Raw genomic sequence first — 19,164 nt, 5'->3', positions numbered from 1 at the left:
GCGGGGGTTATATTACTGGAATAGTAATCCAGGGTACGGGGAGAGCGACGGTTATATTACTGGAATAGTAATCCAGGGTACGGGAGAGCGGGGGTTATATTACTGGAATAGTAATCCAGGGTACGGGAGAGCGGAGGTTATATTACTGGAATAGTAATCCCGGGTACGGGAGAGCGGGGGTTATATTACTGGAATAGTAATCCAGTGTACGGGAGCGTGGCGGTTATATTACTGGAATGGTAATCCAGGGTACGGGAGAGCGGGGGTTATATTACTGGAATAGTAATCCAGGGTACGGGAGAGCGGGGGTTATATTACTGGAATAGTAATCCAGGGTACGGGAGAGCGACGGTTATATTACTGGAATAGTAATCCAGGGTACGGGAGAGGCGGGGGTTATATTACTGGAATAGTAATCCAGGGACGGGAGAGCGGGGGTTATATTACTGGAATAGCAATCCAGGGTCCGGGAGAGCGGCAGTTATATTACTGGAATAGTAATCCAGGGTACGGGAGAGCGGGGGTTATATTACTGGAATAGTAATCCAGGGTACGGGAGCACGGCGGTTATATTACTGGAATAGTAATCCAGGGCACGGGAGAGCAGTGGTTATATTACTGGAATAGTAATCCAGGGTACGGGAGCACAGCGGTTATATTACTGGAATAGTAAATCCAGGGTACGGGAGCATGGCGGTTATATTACTGGAATAGTAATCCAGGGTACGGGAGAGCGGGGGTTGTATTACTGGAATAGTACTCCAGGGTACGGGAGAGCGACGGTTATATTACTGGAATAGTAATCCAGGGTACGGGAGAGCGGCGGTTATATTACTGGAATAGTAATCCAGGGTACGGGAGAGCGGCGGTTATATTACTGGAATAGTAATCCAGGGTACGGGGAGAGCGGCGGTTATATTACTGGAATAGTAATCCAGGGTACGGGAGCACGGCGGTTATATTGCTGGAATAGTAATCCAGGTATGGGAGCACGGCGGTTATATTACGGGAATAGTAATCCAGGGTACGGGAGAGCGGCGGTTATATTACTGGAATAGTAATCCAGGGTACGGGAGAGCGGGGGTTATATTACTGGAATAGTAATCCAGGGACGGGAGAGCGGGGGTTATATTACTGGAATAGTAATCCCGGGTACGGGAGGGCGGCGGTTATATTACTGGAATAGTAATCAAGTGTACGGGAGAGCGGCGGTTATATTACTGGAATAGTAATCCAGGGTACGGGAGAGCGGGGGTTATATTACTGGAATAGTAATCAAGTGTACGGGACAGCGGCGGTTATATTACTGGAATAGTAATCCAGGATACGGGAGAGCGGGGGTTATATTACTGGAATAGTAATCCAGGGACGGGAGAGCGGAGAGCGGGGGTTATATTACTGGAATAGTAATCCAGGGTCCGGGAGAGCGACAGTTATATTACTGGAATAGTAATCCAGGGTACGGGAGAGCGGGGGTTATATTACTGGAATAGTAATCCAGGGTACGGGAGCACGGCGGTTATATTACTGGAATAGTAATCCAGGGTACGGGAGCACGGCGGTTATATTACTGGAATAGTAATCCAGGGTACGGGAGCACGGCGGTTATATTACTGGAATAGTAATCCAGGGTACGGGAGCACAGCGGTTATATTACTGGAATAGTAATCCAGGGTACGGGAGCACGGCGGTTATATTACTGAATAGTAATCTAGGGTACGGGAGAGCGGGGGTTGTATTACTGGAATAGTACTCCAGGGTACGGGAGAGCGACGGTTATATTACTGGAATAGTAATCCAGGGTACGGGAGAGCGGCGGTTATATTACTGGAATAGTAATCCAGGGTACGGGAGAGCGGCGGTTATATTACTGGAATAGTAATCCAGGGTACGGGAGAGCGGCGGTTATATTACTGGAATAGTAATCCAGGGTACGGGAGCACGGCGGTTATATTACTGGAATAGTAATCCAGGGTATGGGAGCACGGCGGTTATATTACGGGAATAGTAATCCAGGGTACGGGAGAGCGGCGGTTATATTACTGGAATAGTAATCCAGGGTACGGGAGAGCGGGGGTTATATTACTGGAATAGTAATCCAGGGACGGGAGAGCGGGGTTATATTACTGGAATAGTAATCCCGGGTACGGGAGAGCGGCGGTTATATTACTGGAATAGTAATCAAGTGTACGGGAGAGCGGCGGTTATATTACTGGAATAGTAATCCAGGGTACGGGAGCACGGCGGTTATATTACTGGAATAGTAATCCAGGGTACGGGAGAGCGGGGGTTATATTACTGGAATAGTAATCCAGGGTACGGGAGCACGGCGGTTATATTACTGGAATAGTAATCCAGGGTACGGGAGCACGGCGGTTATATTACTGGAATAGTCATCCAGGGTACGGGAGAGCGGCGGTTATATTACTGGAATAGTAATCCAGGGTACGGGAGAGCGGGGGTTATATTACTGGAATAGTAATCCAGGGTACGGGAGAGCGACGGTTATATTACTGGAATAGTAATCCAGGGTACGGGAGCACGGCGGTTATATTACTGGAATAGTAATCCAGGGTACGGGAGAGCGGGGGTTATATTACTGGAATAGTAATCCCGGGTACGGGAGAGCGGGGGTTATATTACTGGAATAGTAATCCAGGGTACGGGAGAGCGGGGGTTATATTACTGGAATAGTAATCAAGGGTACGGGAGCACGGCGGTTATATTACTGGAATAGTAATCAAGGGTACGGGAGAGCGGGGGTTATATTACTGGAATAGTAATCCCGGGTACGGGAGAGCGGGGGTTATATTACTGGAATAGAAATCCCGGGTACGGGAGAGCGGGGGTTATATTACTGGAATAGTAATCCCGGGTACGGGAGAGCGGGGGTTATATTACTGGAATAGTAATCCAGAGTACGGGAGAGCGGGGGTTATATTACTGGAATAGTAATCCAGGGTACGGGAGCACGGCGGTTCTATTACTGGAATAGTAATCCCGGGTACGGGAGAGCGGGGGTTATATTACTGGAATAGTAATCCAGGGTACGGGAGAGCGACGGTTATATTACTGGAATAGTAATCCAGGGTACGGGAGAGCGGCGGTTATATTACTGGAATAGTAATCCAGGGCACGGGAGAGCGGGGGTTATATTACTGGAATAGTAATCCAGGGTACGGGAGAGCGGGGGTTATATTACTGGAATAGTAATCCAGGGTACGGGAGAGCGGAGGTTATATTACTGGAATAGTAATCCAGGGTACGGGAGAGCGGGGGTTATATTACTGGAATAGTAATCCAGGGTACGGGAGAGCGAGGGTTATATTACTGGAATAGTAATCCAGGATGCGGGAGAGCGGCGGTTATATTACTGGAATAGTAATCCAGGGTACAGGAACACGGCGGTTTATATTACTGGAATAGTAATCCAGGGTACGGGAGAGCGGGGGTTATATTACTGGAATAGTAATCCAGGGTACGGGAGAGCGGGGGTTATATTACTGGAATAGTAATCCAGGGTACGGGAGAGCGGAGGTTATATTACTGGAATAGTAATCCAGGGTACGGGAGAGCGGGGGTTATATTACTGGAATAGTAATCCAGGGTACGGGAGAGCGAGGGTTATATTACTGGAATAGTAATCCAGGATGCGGGAGAGCGGCGGTTATATTACTGGAATAGTAATCCAGGGTACAGGAACACGGCGGTTATATTACTGGAATAGTAATCCAGGGTACGGGAGAGCGGGGGTTATATTACTGGAATAGTAATCCAGGGTACGGGAGCACGGCGGTGTACACATGCACTCTCCCACCCCTCCCTCCCACCTCTTGTCCTTGAACACACAGGTCCGGGGACCACCTCAAACAAGACTTTGCAAATGGCGGGGCTTGGTTCAAATCAAAAGCCACCGCCTGTCCAGAGCTTCTGACCATTACAACCTCTAGATTCTGGCACCATCTCGGAAATCTTTTACATGTTTGCACCTTCTGCCACGAAGAACCAGGGTGTGAGTTGCTGCTGTTCCCAGTGCCTCCAGGTTCTCTCTTTAGAATATGGAGACCACAACATTTCACAGCTCACCAAGAGCAGGTCTCTTACGTTTAACGCCGGTTCACCGCTTTCCAAATTCGATCCAATTAGGTATTGTGAAATGGGAGGTCGTGGGGGGGGGGCACTCTCGGAGATGAGCAGCGGGACACCCACAATCAGACCAACTCAAAACACCTTTTAAGGGGGTCAGAACTATATCAGTGGAAAAGGTCAAACCGAAACTCGGCTCTGGGGATGGAGACTGGGCCCCGGGGGGTGGAGCCTGGGCCTGGGGGGTGGAGCCTGGGGCCGCCGGGGGTGGAGCCTGGGGCCGCCGGGGGGTGGAGCCTGGGGCCGCCGGGGGGTGGAGCCTGGGGCCGCCGGGGGGTGGAGCCTGGGGCCGCCGGGGGGTGGAGCCTGGGGCCGCCGGGGGGTGGAGCCTGGGGCGCCGGGGGGTGGAGCCTGGGGCGCCGGGGGGTGGAGCCTGGGGCGCCGGGGGGTGGAGCCTGGGGCGCCGGGGGGGTGGAGCCTGGGGCGCCGGGGGGTGGAGCCTGGGGCGCCGGGGGTGGAGCCTGGGGCGCCGGGGGGTGGAGCCTGGGCGCCGGGGGTTGGAGCCTGGGCGCCGGGGGGTGGAGCCTGGGCGCCGGGGGGTGGAGCCTGTGCGCCGGGGGGTGGAGCCTGTGCGCCGGGGGGTGGAGCCTGTGCGCCGGGGGGTGGAGCCTGTGCGCCGGGGGTGGAGCCTGTGCGCCGGGGGGTGGAGCCTGTGCGCCGGGGGGTGGAGCCTGTGCGCCGGGGGGTGGAGCCTGTGCGCCGGGGGGTGGAGCCTGTGCGCCGGGGGGTGGAGCCTGTGCGCCGGGGGGTGGAGCCTGTGCGCCGGGGGGTGGAGCCTGTGCGCCGGGGGGTGGAGCCTGTGCGCCGGGGGGTGGAGCCTGTGCGCCGGGGGGTGGAGCCTGTGCGCCGGGGGGTGGAGCCTGTGCGCCGGGGGGTGGAGCCTGTGCGCCGGGGGGTGGAGCCTGTGCGCCGGGGGGTGGAGCCTGTGCGCCGGGGGGTGGAGCCTGTGCGCCGGGGGGTGGAGCCTGTGCGCCGGGGGGTGGAGCCTGTGCGCCGGGGGGTGGAGCCTGTGCGCCGGGGGGTGGAGCCTGTGCGCCGGGGGGTGGAGCCTGTGCGCCGGGGGGTGGAGCCTGTGCGCCGGGGGGTGGAGCCTGTGCGCCGGGGGGTGGAGCCTGTGCGCCGGGGGGTGGAGCCTGTGCGCCGGGGGGTGGAGCCTGTGCGCCGGGGGGTGGAGCCTGTGCGCCGGGGGGTGGAGCCTGTGCGCCGGGGGGTGGAGCCTGTGCGCCGGGGGGTGGAGCCTGTGCGCCGGGGGGTGGAGCCTGTGCGCTGGGGGGTGGAGCCTGTGCGCTGGGGGGTGGAGCCTGTGCGCTGGGGGGTGGAGCCTGTGCGCCGGGGGGTGGAGCCTGTGCGCCGGGGGGTGGAGCCTGTGCGCTGGGGGGTGGAGCCTGTGCGCTGGGGGGCGGAGCCTGTGCGCTGGGGGGCGGAGCCTCTGCGCTGGGGGTGGAGCCTGTGCGCTGGGGGGTGGAGCCTGTGCGCTGGGGGGTGGAGCCTGTGCGCTGGGGGGTGGAGCCTGTGCGCCGGGGGGTGGAGCCTGTGCGCCGGGGGGTGGAGCCTGTGCGCCGGGGGGTGGAGCCTGTGCGCCGGGGGGTCCTGTGCGCTGGGGGGTGGAGCCTGTGCGCTGGGGGGTGGAGCCTGTGCGCTGGGGGGCGGAGCCTGTGCGCTGGGGGGCGGAGCCTCTGCGCTGGGGGTGGAGCCTGTGTGCTAGGGGGGTGGAGCCTCGGCGTTGGGAAAGAATTTTACAGTGCAAATACTTTGAAAGTGTTCCTCTTACAGAGCAAGCCGCAGGTTCTGACGGCAGCACATTCCCGTACGGCAGCCGCTCCGCCCTCGACCACGGGCAGTGACGTCACATCAACCTCGGACTATTCGCCAACTCAGGAGCCACTCGCCAGTCAGTGTTATCGAGCAATTCAGGAAGAGGAATGCAGGAAGCTGTGGAGAAAGAGGGAGCAAGAGGTTCGAGGTTCCCCAGTAAAACCCACAACAGATTCTCACCTGAGGATTTGTTCCTCATGAGCCGCACCTCCCTGGGCTGGTAGCCGGCGTACTGCAGCTGGACTCTGATCTGCAACGAGACAGGGAGGAGAAGCAAATGCTTGTGACCCTGTGATCGGTCCCTTTCACACCCAGACAGTAAAGCAGTAATTGCCAACCATCACGTCCCAGGATCCCCTCCCTCTCCCCCACTCCGTTAGGTACAGAGTAAAGCTCCCTCTACACTGTCCCCATCAAACACTCGAAGGACAGGTACAGCACGGGGTTAGATACAGAGTAAAGCTCCCTCCACACTGTCCCCATCAAACACTCCCAGGACAGGTACAGCACGGGGTTAGATACAGAGTAAAGCTCCCTCTACACTGTCCCCATCAAACACTCCGAGGACAGGTACAGCACGGGGTTAGATACAGAGTAAAGCTCCCTCTACACTGTCCCCATCAAACACTCCGAGGACAGGTACAGCACGGGGTTAGATACAGAGTAAAGCTCCCTCCACACTGTCCCCATCAAACACTCCCAGGACAGGTACAGCACGGGGTTAGGTACAGAGGAAAGCTCCCTCCACACTGTCCCCATCAAACACTCCCAGGACCGGTACAGCACGGTGTTAGATACAGAGTAAGGCTCCCTCTACACTGTCCCCATCAAACACTCCCAGGACAGGTACAGCACGGGGTTAGATACAGAGTAAAGCTCCCTCCACACTGTCCCCATCAAACACTCCCAATACAGGTACAGCACGGGGTTAGATACAGAGTAAAGCTCCCTCTACACTGTTCCCATCAAACACTCCCAGAATAGGTACAGCACGGGGCTAGATTCTGGCAGTGTTACTAACTCAACATTGTCCAGGGATGGAACCTGTGGTTTTGTGTGAGGAGAAAATCCTGTGCGTTGTCCACTGAGCTATCACGAAGATTCGACCGCACTCAAGAGGCAATGATCTGAATCTCACAGACTATCTCATCACCACTGGAGTGAGGGTGAGGCAGGCACAGCCACACTGAGTGCCGGCCCGTGGGGTATTGGGAAAGATCTTGGGCTGGATTCTCCGATGCTATGTCCCCACGGCGGCGTGGGAACGGTGGTGTTTCCCGCCAGAAAAACTGGCGCAGGATGGCCACCGATTCCCAGTCTGGCTGGTGGCCAGCTGGCCGGCAGCGTGGAGCACCTGGCTCTCGGTGCCGATACGGGCCGGAGAATCGGCAGGTCCGCGGACAGGCATGCGCAGCGGCGGCCTGCAGCGCCACGCCGTGCTGTGTCGCGGACGCAGCCCACGGAACCAACCCGTGAAGTAGTAGTTCCCCCCCCCCCCCCCCCCCCACTCGGCCTGCTCGCGCGACCCGCACCACCCCTGATTTGGTCAGGAAACTTGGATTCTCAGCCGGTCGCCAAACACGACGACCAGAGAATGCAGCCCCGTATATTACAGAATTTACAGTGCAGCAGGAGGCCATTCGGCCCATCGAGTCTGCACCGGCTCTTGGAAAGAGCACCCTACTTAAGCCCACACCTCCACCCTATCCCCATAACCCACTTACCCCACCTAACCTTTTGGACACTGAGGGACAATTGATCATGGTCAATCCACCGAACCTGCACAACTTTGGACTGTGGGAGGAAACCGGAGCACCCGGAGGAAACCCACACGGGGAGAATGTGCAGACTCCGCAGTCACCCGAATTGGAATTGAACCCGGGTCCCTGGAGCTGTGAGACAGCAGTTCTAACCACTGAGTCGCTGTGCTGCCCTTATAGACACCCACGCGACGGTCATCAACCGTATGTGTATTTGGGAAGAGGAAGAAATGATCGGACAATAGGGTGAAATGAAAGAATCACACTAGCTCCAGCCTCATTCTCGTCTCACATACATCGTTCTCGGTGGCAGACTGTGGCAGCATTCGGAGCATGATGATCTTGCTGGCTTTCTCCTCGCCAGTTTCGCTCCTGTAGTCCTGATCCCTGTAGTCCCCATCGCCTGGAAAGCTGAAGGGCTCCTCTGAATTCTCGTAGCTTTTGTAACTGTCACTGTCCTCTCTGTATTCCTACACAGGGGGGTGAGAGGGTTCGTGTGAGACACAGTACTCAGGTGGGAACGAGGGCACATCGTGCACATGCACCAACACCCACGCTCACAGGTTTGTAGGCACACACGCTCGCTCACGCACGCACACACGCTCGCTAACCCAAGTGCACGCTGGCACTCACGGGCACGCTCACACACACTCACTCGCTTGCACTTACACACAGACAGGCACACTCACTTGTTTGCGCTCACGCACACATATTTGTTTCGATTGGGCAAAGGGAGCAAGAGGCAGGCAGAAAGGGGGGAGGGACCGAGAGGCAGACAGGGAGGGGGGGGAGCGAGAGGCAGGCAGGGAGGGGGGAGGGAGCGAGAGGCAGACAGGGAGGGGGGGGAGCGAGAGACAGGCAGGGAGCGAGAGGCAGACAGGGAGGGGGGGAGGCGAGAGGCAGGCAGGGAGCGAGAGGCAGGCAGGGAGGGGGAGGGAGCGAGAGGCAGACAGGGAGGGGGGGGGGGGGGGAGTGAGAGGCAGACAGGGAGGGGGAGGGAGCGAGAAGCAGACAGGGAGGGGGGGGGAGCGAGAGGCAGACAGGGAGGGGGAGGGAGCGAGAAGCAGACAGGGAGGGGGAGGGAGCGAGAAGCAGACAGGGAGCAAGAGGCAGACAGGGAGGGGGGGGGACGAGAGGCAGGCAGGGAGCGAGAGGCAGACAGGGAGGGGGGGGGAAGCGAGAGGCAGGCAGGGAGCGAGAGGCAGACAGGGAGGGGGGGGGGGAGTGAGAGGCAGACAGGGAGGGGGGGGGGAGCTAGAGGCAGGCAGGGAGCGCAGACAGGGAGGGGGGGGGGAGCTAGAGGCAGGCAGGGAGCGAGAGGCAGGCAGGGGGGGAGCGAGAGGCAGGCAGGGAGGGGGGGAGCGAGAGGCAGGCAGGGAGGAGGGAGCGAGAGGCAGGCAGGGAGGGGGGGAGCGAGAGGCAGGCAAGGAGGGGGGGAGCGAGAGGCAGGCAGGGAGGGGGGAGCGAGAGGCAGCCAGGGAGGGGGGGAGCGAGAGGCAGGCAGGGAGGGGGGGAGCGAGAGGCAGGCAGGGAGGGGGGAGCGAGAGACAGGCAGGGAGGGGGGAAGGGAGCGAGAGACAGGCAGGGAGGGGGGAAGGGAGCGAGAGACAGGCAGGGAGGGGGAGCGAGAGGCAGACAGGGAGGGGGGGAGCGAGAGGCAGACAGGGAGGGGGGGGAGCGAGAGGCAGGCAGGGAGGGGGGAGCGAGAGGCAGGCAGGGAGGGGGGAGCGAGAGGCAGGCAGGGAGGGGGGAGCGAGAGGCAGGCAGGCAGGGGGGAAGGGAGCGAGAGGCAGGCAGGGAGCGAGAGGCAGGCAGGGAGGGGGGGGGAGCGAGAGGCAGGCAGGGAGGGGGGAGCGAGAGGCAGGCCGGGAGGGGGGAGCGAGAGGCAGGCAGGGAGGGGGGGGAGCGAGAGGCAGGCAGGGAGGGGGGGAGCGAGAGGCAGGCAGGGAGGAGGGGAGCGAGAGGCAGGCAGGGGGGGGGGGGGGAGTGAGAGGCAGGCAGGGGGGGGGAGTGAGAGGCAGGCAGGGAGGGGGGAGCAAGAGGCAGGCAGGGAGGGGGGAGCGAGAGGCAGGCAGGGAGGGGGGAGCGAGAGGCAGGCAGGGAGGGGGGAAGGGAGCGAGAGGCAGGCAGGGAGGGGGGAGCGAGAGGCAGGCAGGGCGGGGGGAGTGAGAGGCAGGCAGGGAGGGGGGAGTGAGAGGCAGGCAGGGAGGGGGGAGCGAGCGGCGGGGGGGAGCGAGAGGCAGGCAGGGAGGGGGGAGTGAGAGGCAGGCAGGGAGGGGGGAGCGAGAGGCGGGGGGGAGCGAGAGGCAGGCAGGGAGGAGGGAGCGAGAGGCAGGCAGGGAGGGGGGAGCGAGAGGCAGGCAGGGAGGGGGGAGTGAGAGGCAGGCAGGGAGGGGGGAGCGAGAGGCAGGCAGGGAGGGGGGAGCGAGAGGCGGGGGGGAGCGAGAGGCAGGCAGGGAGGGGGAGCGAGAGGCAGGCAGGGAGGGGGGAGCGAGAGGCAGGCAGGGAGGGGGGAGCGAGAGGCAGGCAGGGAGGGGGGAGCGAGATGCCGGCAGGGAGGGGGGAGCGAGAGGCAGGCAGGGAGGGGGGAGCGAGAGGCAGGCAGGGAGGGGGGAGCGAGAGGCAGGCAGGGAGGGGGGAGCGAGAGGCAGGCAGGGAGGGGGGAGCGAGAGGCAGGCAGGGAGGGGGGAGCGAGAGGCAGGCAGGGAGGGGGGAGCGAGAGGCAGGCAGGGAGGGGGGAGCGAGAGGCAGGCAGGGAGGGGGGAGCGAGAGGCAGGCAGGGAGGGGGGAGCGAGAGGCAGGCAGGGAGGGGGGAGCGAGAGGCAGGCAGGGAGGGGGGAGCGAGAGGCAGGCAGGGAGGGGGGAGCGAGAGGCAGGCAGGGAGGGGGGAGCGAGAGGCAGGCAGGGAGGGGGGAGCGAGAGGCAGGGGGGAGGGGGAGCGAGAGGCAGGCAGGGAGGGGGGAGCGAGAGGCAGGCAGGGAGGGGGGAGCGAGAGGCAGGCAGGGAGGGGGGAGCGAGAGGCAGGGAGGGGGGGAGCGAGAGGTGGGTGGGGGGAGAGAGAGAGAGAGGCGGGGGGGGGAGGGGAGACATTTTAATATATAACATGATGTCAAGGATAAAGCGTCATCATTGTGCCCGTCACTCACTGGACAGAACGGCTGCACTTTGCTATGGAGCAGGAAAGGGGGATTGGAGGGCACTGACTGGCAGCTCGGTGACTTTCCAGAACTGGACATGGTAGATACACCAGGAGCAGCAAGGGGAAGGATGGTGGGCACAGCAAAGCCTCACTTTGGGCGGTTTGACCAGCGGCCTTTCAGTGACGGTGGTGGACAGGGACCCAAGCCCAGCAGCGGCACGGCGGACGCTACCTCAGACTGCTCGTAGCTCCCGTATTCCTGCTTCCCGTACTCCTTACTCCCGTCACATTCATATTCCCGTTCGTAGGATCGGTAATCCATGTCTCGGTAATCGTGGTCCCGAGGCTCAGAGTGCTCCTCTTTATTGCGCTCGTTGCCATAACGACCCATTCGCTCGCCCCGGCTCGAGCTGCAACGAGAAAGGAGGGTATAAGATCCAGTTCCTCCCCCACATCCGCCAAACATCTCGCAATCTCAGTTTTAGAATTGCCATTAGACCCCCCCCCCCCCATTGAACAGCCCCCACGCCCCCAGAGGAAACAGCTTCTCTCCATCGGCCCTATTGAATCCTTTAATATCTTAAAACCCCCGATCCCGGTTCGATCCCGGCCCCGGGTCACTGTCCGTGTGGAGTTTGCACATCCTCCCAGTGTCTGCGTGGGGCTCGCCCCCACAACCCAAAGATGTGCAGGGTAGGCGGATTGGCCACGCTAAATTGCCCTTTAAAAAATGTTTTCGAAATGAATTTGCCGACCCGTTGAGCAGACGCGGGCGGAGCAGCCGTTCACATTACCGTTTATCATATTCCATCTCCACTTTGCAGACGATGGGGGCCCACACGGCTCGAAATAGCCAGATGCCCAGCAGCTGTCTCTCCCTCTCCTGGAAGACAGAAAAAGTCCTGTTCATTCTCACTGACATATCCGCCCAGCCGCCACAGCAAAAATAAAAGCCGTTCAGACACGCCACACGCAGCCACACCGCCCCAGGACAGGGTGCCTTTGGACAAGAAGAATTTGCACGCTCCTTCCTTGGGCAGTTCTGCACTTTGCTACAATCTGAGCGTTTCCAGCAATCACTTCGAGCCAAGCACAACTCGCTTGCAATCGTACGGTCAGGAACTTGCGGCTGGGAAAAATTGAACAGCTGCGCATTTCCCGTCCCTTCACGTTCTTTGGGAAAACCTTCGACCCGTTCGTGTGGGGTGAAGGCACCGCTGAACCGGGGCGGCAGGAGGCAGGACTGCTGCAAGGCAGCTGCGGCGGGTGGGGGGGCTCCCACCTGCACCCAACTCACTGCATCGCGGGGGGGGGGGGCTAGGAGAGGTGTTGGGGAGCAGGTGGAGAGACAGTGTGTATATCCAGCCGGTGTGTGTGTATCCAGCCGGTGGGGGTGTATATCCCACCAGTGTGCGCATCCGGCAGGTGTGTGTGTATATCCAGCCGGTGTGTATATATCCAGCCGGAGTGTGTATATCCCACCAGTGTGCGCATCCGGCAGGTGTGTGTGTATATCCAGCCGGTGTGTATATATCCAGCCGGAGTGTGTATATCCCACCAGTGTGCGCATCCGGCAGGTGTGTGTGTATATCCAGCCTGCGTGTGTACACCCGACAGATGTGTGTATATCCAGCCCGTGTGTATATCCAGCAGGTATGTGTGTGCATCCGACAGGTGTGGGTGCATATCCAGCCTGTGTGTGTGTGCATCCGACAGATGTGTGTATATCCAGCCCGTGTGTATATCCAGCAGGTGTGTGTGTGCATCCGACAGGTGTGTGGGTATATCCAGCAGGTATGTGTGCGCATCCGGCAGGTGTGTGGGTATATCCAGCAGGTATGTGTGTGCATCCGGCAGGTGTGTGGGTATATCCAGCAGGTATGTGCGCGCATCCGGCAGGTGTGTGGGTATATCCAGCAGGTATGTGTGTGCATCCGGCAGGTGTGTGGGTATATCCAGCAGGTATGTGCGCGCATCCGGCAGGTGTGTGGGTATATCCAGCCTGTGTGTGTGCAAATCCGCCTCCCATCCATTGACTCATCATTATTCGAGATCCGACCCAGTACGGTCGTGTCATCAGCAAACTTGTAGATGGAGTTGGAGCCACATTTTTCCACCCAGTCGTGTGTGTACAGGGAGTAGAGTAGGGGGCTAAGTACGCAGCCCTGCGGGGCCTCGGTATTGAGGACTACCGTGGAGGACATGTTGTTATTTATTCTTACTGATTGTAGTCTGTGGGTCAGGAAGTCGAGGATCCAGTTGCAGAGGGAAGAGCCAAGTTCTAGACTTTGGAGTTTTGATATGAGCTTGGCTGGGATTATGGTGTTGAAGGCAGAGCTGTAGGCAATGTATAAGCGTCTGACACGAGTCCTTGTTGTCGAGATGCTCTGGGATTAGCGTATATCCAGGGACATGGTGTCTGCTGTGGACCAGTTGCGGCAGTATGCAAATTGCAGTGGATCTAGGCATTCTAGGATGGAGTTGATGTGTCTCATGACCAACCTCTCGAAGCACACCACAGCACGGCCGCGTAGTGGTTAGCACAGTCACTTCACAGCTCCAGGGTCCCGGGTTCGATTCCCGACTTGGTCACTGTCTGTGCGGAGTCTGCACGTTCTCCCCGTGTGCGCGTGGGTTTCCTCCGGGTGCTCCGGTTTCCTCCCACAGTCCAAAGATGTGCAGGTTAGGTGGATTGGCCATGATAAATTGCCCTTAGTGTCCAAAAAAGGTTAGGTTGGGTTACGGGGATAAAGGGGATAGGGTGGAGGCGTGGGCTTAAGTAAGGGTGCTCTTTCCAAGGGCCGGTGCAGACTCGATGGGCCGAATGGCCTCCTTCTGCACTGTACATTCTATGATTCCGATTGAAGCCAGGGCCACCGGACGGTAGTCGTCGAGGCACGTTGCCTGCTCTTCTTTGGCACCGGTAAGATGGAGGTCTTCTCGGAGCAGGTGGGAACCTCGAGAGTAGGGTTGACGATATCAGCGAACATGTCTGTGCAGGATCGGAGTGCACGCCCAGTGCAGCAGTGAGATAGAGAACCAAGTGGCATGGTGCAACGACAACAATCTCTCCCTCAACGTCAGCAAAACTAAGGAGCTGGTCATCGGCCTGTGGTACGCGCCCCGCCTGCACCAATGGTGCGGAGGTGGAGATGGTCGACAGCTTCAAATTCCTCGGTGTAAACATCACCAACCATCTGTCCTGGTCCACCCACATCGACACAGTGACCAAGAAAGCACAACAGCGCCTATGCTTCCTCAAGAAGGGGCAGCACGGTGGCGCAGTGGATAGCACTGCTGCCTCATGGCACGGAGGACCCAGGTCACTCTCAGTGTCTGCGTGGGTCTCACCCCCCACAACCCAAAGATGTGCAGGGGAGGTGGATTTGCCACGCTAAATTGCCCCTTAATTGAAAAAAAAAGAATTGCGTACTCTAAATTCACATTCGGGCTGCATCACAGCCTGGTATGGCAACTGCTCGGCCCAGGACCGCAAGAAGTGAGTCGTGAACACCGCCCAGTCCATCGCACGAACCCACCTCCCATTGACTCTGTCTACCTCCCGCTGCCTTGGGAAAGCGGGCAGCATAATCAAAGACCCCTCCCACCCGGGTTATTCTCCCTTCCATCGGGCAGGAGATACAAAAGTCTGAGAACCCGCACAAAAAGGTTCAACAACATCTTTTCCCCCGCTGTTACCAGACTCCCGAGTGAGCCTCTTGTGCACTGAACTGATCTCTTCACATATCTTCTCTACTGTGGTAGACACACCGTATGCTTCACCCGAAGTCCGAGCCTGTGTATTTACATTGTGTACTTATGTATGTCGTATGTTTTTCATGTCTGGAATGATCTGTCTGAACTGTACGCAGATGAATACTTTTAACTGTGCCTCGGTACACGTGACAATAAATCAAATATCCGGCCGCTGTGTGTGTGTAGCCGCCACTGCAGGTGTATCCAGCTAGTTTGGATATACGGCCGGTGTCTGTATATCCAGCCATACATACAGCTGGTGTGAATATATACAGCCGGGGTGGGGGTGTACCAGCCGGGGTGGGGTGTACCAGCCGGGGTGGGGGTGTACCAGCCGGGGTGGGGGTGTACCAGCCGGGGTGGGGGTGTACCAGCCGGGGTGGGGGTGTACCAGCCGGGGTGGGGGTGTACCAGCCGGGGTGGGGGTGTACCAGCCGGGGTGGGGGTGTACCAGCCGGGGTGGGGGTGTACCAGCCGGGGTGGGGGTGTACCAGCCGGAGTGGGGGTGTACCAGCCGGGGTGGGGGTGTACCAGCCGGGGTGGGGGTGTACCAGCCGGGGTGGGGGTGTACCAGCCGGGGTGGGGGTGTACCAGCCGGGGTGAGGGGGGTACCAGCCGGGGTGGGGGGGTACCAGCCGGGGGGGGGGGGGGGGTACCAGCCGGGGGGGGGGGGGGTACCAGCCGGGGGGGGGGGTACCAGCCGGGGTGGGGGGGGGGGGTACCAGCCGGGGTGGGGGGGGGGTACCAGCCGGGGTGGGGGGGGGGTACCAGCCGGGGTGGGGGGGGGGGTACCAGCCGGGGTGGGGGGGGGGGTACCAGCCGGGGTGGGGGGGGGGGGTACCAGCCGGGGTGGGGGGGGGGGACCAGCCGGGGTGGGGGGGGGGGGGGTACCAGCCGGGGTGGGGGGGGGGGGGGGTACCAGCCGGGGTGGGGGGGGGGTACCAGCCGGGGTGGGGGGGGGTACCAGCCGGGGTGGGGGTGGGGGGTACCAGCCGGGGTGGGGGGGGGGTACCAGCCGGGGTGGGGGGGGGGTACCAGCCGGGGTGGGGGGGGGGGTACCAGCCGGGGTGGGGGGGGGGGTACCAGCCGGGGGTGGGGGGGGTACCAGCCGGGGGGGGGTACCAGCCGGGGTGGGGGTGGGGGGTACCAGCCGGGGTGGGGGGGGGGGGTACCAGCCGGGGTGGGGGGGGGTACCAGGCGGGGGGGGGGTGGGTACCAGCCGGGGGGGGGGGGGGTACCAGCCGGGGGGGGGGGGGTACCAGCCGGGGGGGGTACCAGCCGGGGTGGGGGGTGGGTACCAGCCGGGGGGGTACCAGCCGGGGCGGGGGGGGGTACCAGCCAGGGTGGGGTACCAGCCGGGGTGGGGGTGGGGGGGGGGTACCAGCCGGGGTGGGGGGGGGGGGTACCAGCCGGGGTGGGGGGGGGGGGTACCAGCCGGGGTGGGGGTGTACCAGCCGGGGGGGGGGGGGGGTACCAGCCGGGGGGTGGGGGGGTACCAGCCGGGGGGGGGGGGTACCAGCCGGGGTGGGGGGGGGTACCAGCCGGGGTGGGGGGGGGGGGTACCAGCCGGGGTGGGGGTGGGGGGGGGGTACCAGCCGGGGGGTGGGGGGGGGGGGGTACCAGCCGGGGTGGGGGGTACCAGCCGGGGTGGGGGTGGGGGGACCAGCCGGGGTGGGGGGGGTACCAGCCGGGGTGGGGGGGGTACCAGCCGGGGTGGGGGGGGGGTACCAGCCGGGGTGGGGGGGGGGGGTACCAGCCGGGGTGGGGGGGTACCAGCCGGGGTGGGGGGGGGTACCAGCCGGGGTGGGGGGGGGTACCAGCCGGGGTGGGGGGGGGTACCAGCCGGGGTGGGGGGGGGTACCAGCCGGGGTGGGGGGGGGTACCAGCCGGGGTGGGGGGGGGTACCAGCCGGGGTGGGGGGGGGGGTACCAGCCGGGGTGTGGGGGGGGGTACCAGCCGGGGTGGGGGGGGGTACCAGCCGGGGTGGGGGTGGGGGGGGGTACCAGCCGGGGGGGGGGGGGTACCAGCCGGGGGGGGGGGGGTACCAGCCGGGGTGGGGGGGGGTACCAGCCAGGGTGGGGGGGGGTACCAGCCAAGGTGGGGGGGGGGGTACCAGCCCGGGGGGGGGGGGGTACCAGCCGGGGGGGGGGGGTACCAGCCGGGGGGGGGGGTACCAGCCGGGGTGGGGGGGGGGTACCAGCCAGGGTGGGGGGGGGGGTACCAGCCGGGGGGGGGGGGGGGTACCAGCCGGGGGGGGGGGGGTACCAGCCGGGGGGGGGGTACCAGCCGGGGGGGGGGGGGGGTACCAGCCGGGGGGGGGGTACCAGCCGGGGTGGGGGGGGGTACCAGCCGGGGTGGGGGGTGGGGGGGGGTACCAGCCGGGGGGGGGGGGTACCAGCCGGGGGGGGGGGGTACCAGCCGGGGTGGGGGGGGGGTACCAGCCAGGGTGGGGGGGGGTACCAGCCAAGGTGGGGGGGGGGGTACCAGCCCGGGGGGGGGGGGGTACCAGCCGGGGGGGGGGGGTACCAGCCGGGGGGGGGGGTACCAGCCGGGGTGGGGGGGGGGTACCAGCCAGGGTGGGGGGGGGGTACCAGCCGGGGGGGGGGGGTACCAGCCGGGGGGGGGGGGGGGGGTACCAGCCGGGGGGGGGGGGGGTACCAGCCGGGGGGGGGGGTACCAGCCGGGGTGGGGGGGGGGGTACCAGCCGGGGTGGGGGGGGGGTACCAGCCGGGGTGGGGGGGGGGGTACCAGCCGGGGTGGGGGGGGGTACCAGCCGGGGTGGGGGGGGGGGGGTACCAGCCGGGGTGGGGGGGGGGACCAGCCGGGGTGGGGGGGGGGGGTACCAGCCGGGGTGGGGGGGGGGGGGTACCAGCCGGGGTGGGGGGGGTACCAGCCGGGGTGGGGGGGGGTACCAGCCGGGGTGGGGGTGGGGGGTACCAGCCGGGGTGGGGGGGGGGTACCAGCCGGGGTGGGGGGGGGGTACCAGCCGGGGTGGGGGGGGGGGTACCAGCCGGGGTGGGGGGGGTACCAGCCGGGGGGGGTACCAGCCGGGGTGGGGGTGGGGGGTACCAGCCGGGGTGGGGGGGGGGGGGTACCAGCCGGGGTGGGGGGGGGTACCAGCCGGGGGGGGGTGGGTACCAGCCGGGGGGGGGGGGGTACCAGCCGGGGGGGGGGGGGTACCAGCCGGGGGGGGTACCAGCCGGGGTGGGGGGTGGGTACCAGCCGGGGGGGGTACCAGCCGGGGCGGGGGGGGGGTACCAGCCAGGGTGGGGTACCAGCCGGGGTGGGGGTGGGGGGGGGGGGTACCAGCCGGGGTGGGGGGGGGGGGGTACCAGCCGGGGTGGGGGGGGGGGGGTACCAGCCGGGGTGGGGGGGGGTACCAGCCGGGGGGTGGGGGGTACCAGCCGGGGGGGGGGGGTACCAGCCGGGGTGGGGGGGGTACCAGCCGGGGTGGGGGGGGGGGGTACCAGCCGGGGTGGGGGTGGGGGGGGGGGTACCAGCCGGGGGGTGGGGGGGGGGGGGTACCAGCCGGGGTGGGGGGGTACCAGCCGGGGTGGGGGTGGGGGGACCAGCCGGGGTGGGGGGGTACCAGCCGGGGTGGGGGGGGGTACCAGCCGGGGTGGGGGGGGGGGGGGTACCAGCCGGGGTGGGGGGGGGGTACCAGCCGGGGTGGGGGGGTACCAGCCGGGGTGGGGGGGGTACCAGCCGGGGTGGGGGGGGGGTACCAGCCGGGGTGGGGGGGGGTACCAGCCGGGGTGGGGGGGGGTACCAGCCGGGGTGGGGGGGGGTACCAGCCGGGGTGGGGGGGGGTACCAGCCGGGGTGGGGGGGGGGGTACCAGCCGGGGTGTGGGGGGGGGTACCAGCCGGGGTGGGGGGGGGTACCAGCCGGGGTGGGGGTGGGGGGGGGTACCAGCCGGGGGGGGGGGGGGTACCAGCCGGGGGGGGGGGGGGTACCAGCCGGGGTGGGGGGGGGTACCAGCCAGGGTGGGGGGGGGGTACCAGCCAAGGTGGGGGGGGGGTACCAGCCCGGGGGGGGGGGGGTACCAGCCGGGGGGGGGGGTACCAGCCGGGGGGGGGGGTACCAGCCGGGGTGGGGGGGGGGTACCAGCCAGGGTGGGGGGGGGGGTACCAGCCGGGGGGGGGGGGGGGGTACCAGCCGGGGGGGGGGGGGTACCAGCCGGGGGGGGGGGTACCAGCCGGGGGGGGGGGGGGTACCAGCCGGGGGGGGGGGGTACCAGCCGGGGTGGGGGGGGGTACCAGCCGGGGGGGGGGGGGGGTACCAGCCGGGGGGGGGGGGGTACCAGCCGGGGTGGGGGGGGGTACCAGCCAGGGTGGGGGGGGGGTACCAGCCAAGGTGGGGGGGGGGTACCAGCCGGGGGGGGGGGTACCAGCCGGGGTGGGGGGGGGGTACCAGCCAGGGTGGGGGGGGGGGTACCAGCCGGGGGGGGGGGGGGGGTACCAGCCGGGGGGGGGGGGGTACCAGCCGGGGGGGGGGGTACCAGCCGGGGGGGGGGGTACCAGCCGGGGTGTATACCCCCTCCCCGGGT

The 19,164-nt window shown here is 64.1% G+C and overlaps 2 protein-coding genes across 9 annotated transcripts in view; both read right to left on the bottom strand.

The window, feature by feature from the left end:
• Window positions 1-19,164, bottom strand: part of LOC140398897 (semaphorin-3F-like) — a 558,403-nt gene that overhangs the window by 299,553 nt on the left and 239,686 nt on the right. The window lies entirely within an intron of this gene.
• The window catches only part of LOC140398896 (RNA-binding protein 10-like), a 108,420-nt gene that overhangs the window by 89,098 nt on the left and 158 nt on the right, over window positions 1-19,164 (bottom strand). For 7 of the 8 annotated variants that reach the window (XM_072487856.1, XM_072487854.1, XM_072487860.1 and 4 more), the window contains exons 2-5: window positions 11,655-11,743; window positions 11,093-11,270; window positions 8,018-8,191; window positions 6,142-6,211 (exon numbers count right to left, since the gene is read on the bottom strand). In XM_072487856.1, coding sequence (XP_072343957.1) covers window positions 6,142-6,211; window positions 8,018-8,191; window positions 11,093-11,270; window positions 11,655-11,671 — 439 coding nt within the window. In that variant the 5' untranslated portion in view covers window positions 11,672-11,743. Of the gene's footprint in view, window positions 1-6,141; window positions 6,212-8,017; window positions 8,192-11,092; window positions 11,271-11,654; window positions 11,763-19,164 lie in introns of all 8 variants that reach the window. The other variant, XM_072487855.1, reaches the window with a different exon arrangement.

Source organism: Scyliorhinus torazame, chromosome 22, assembly GCF_047496885.1.
Source record: "Scyliorhinus torazame isolate Kashiwa2021f chromosome 22, sScyTor2.1, whole genome shotgun sequence".
Classification (NCBI taxonomy): Eukaryota; Metazoa; Chordata; class Chondrichthyes; order Carcharhiniformes; family Scyliorhinidae; genus Scyliorhinus; species Scyliorhinus torazame.
The sequence above is the reverse complement of the archived record's forward strand: the minus strand, read 5'-3'. Positions and strand labels throughout refer to the sequence as shown.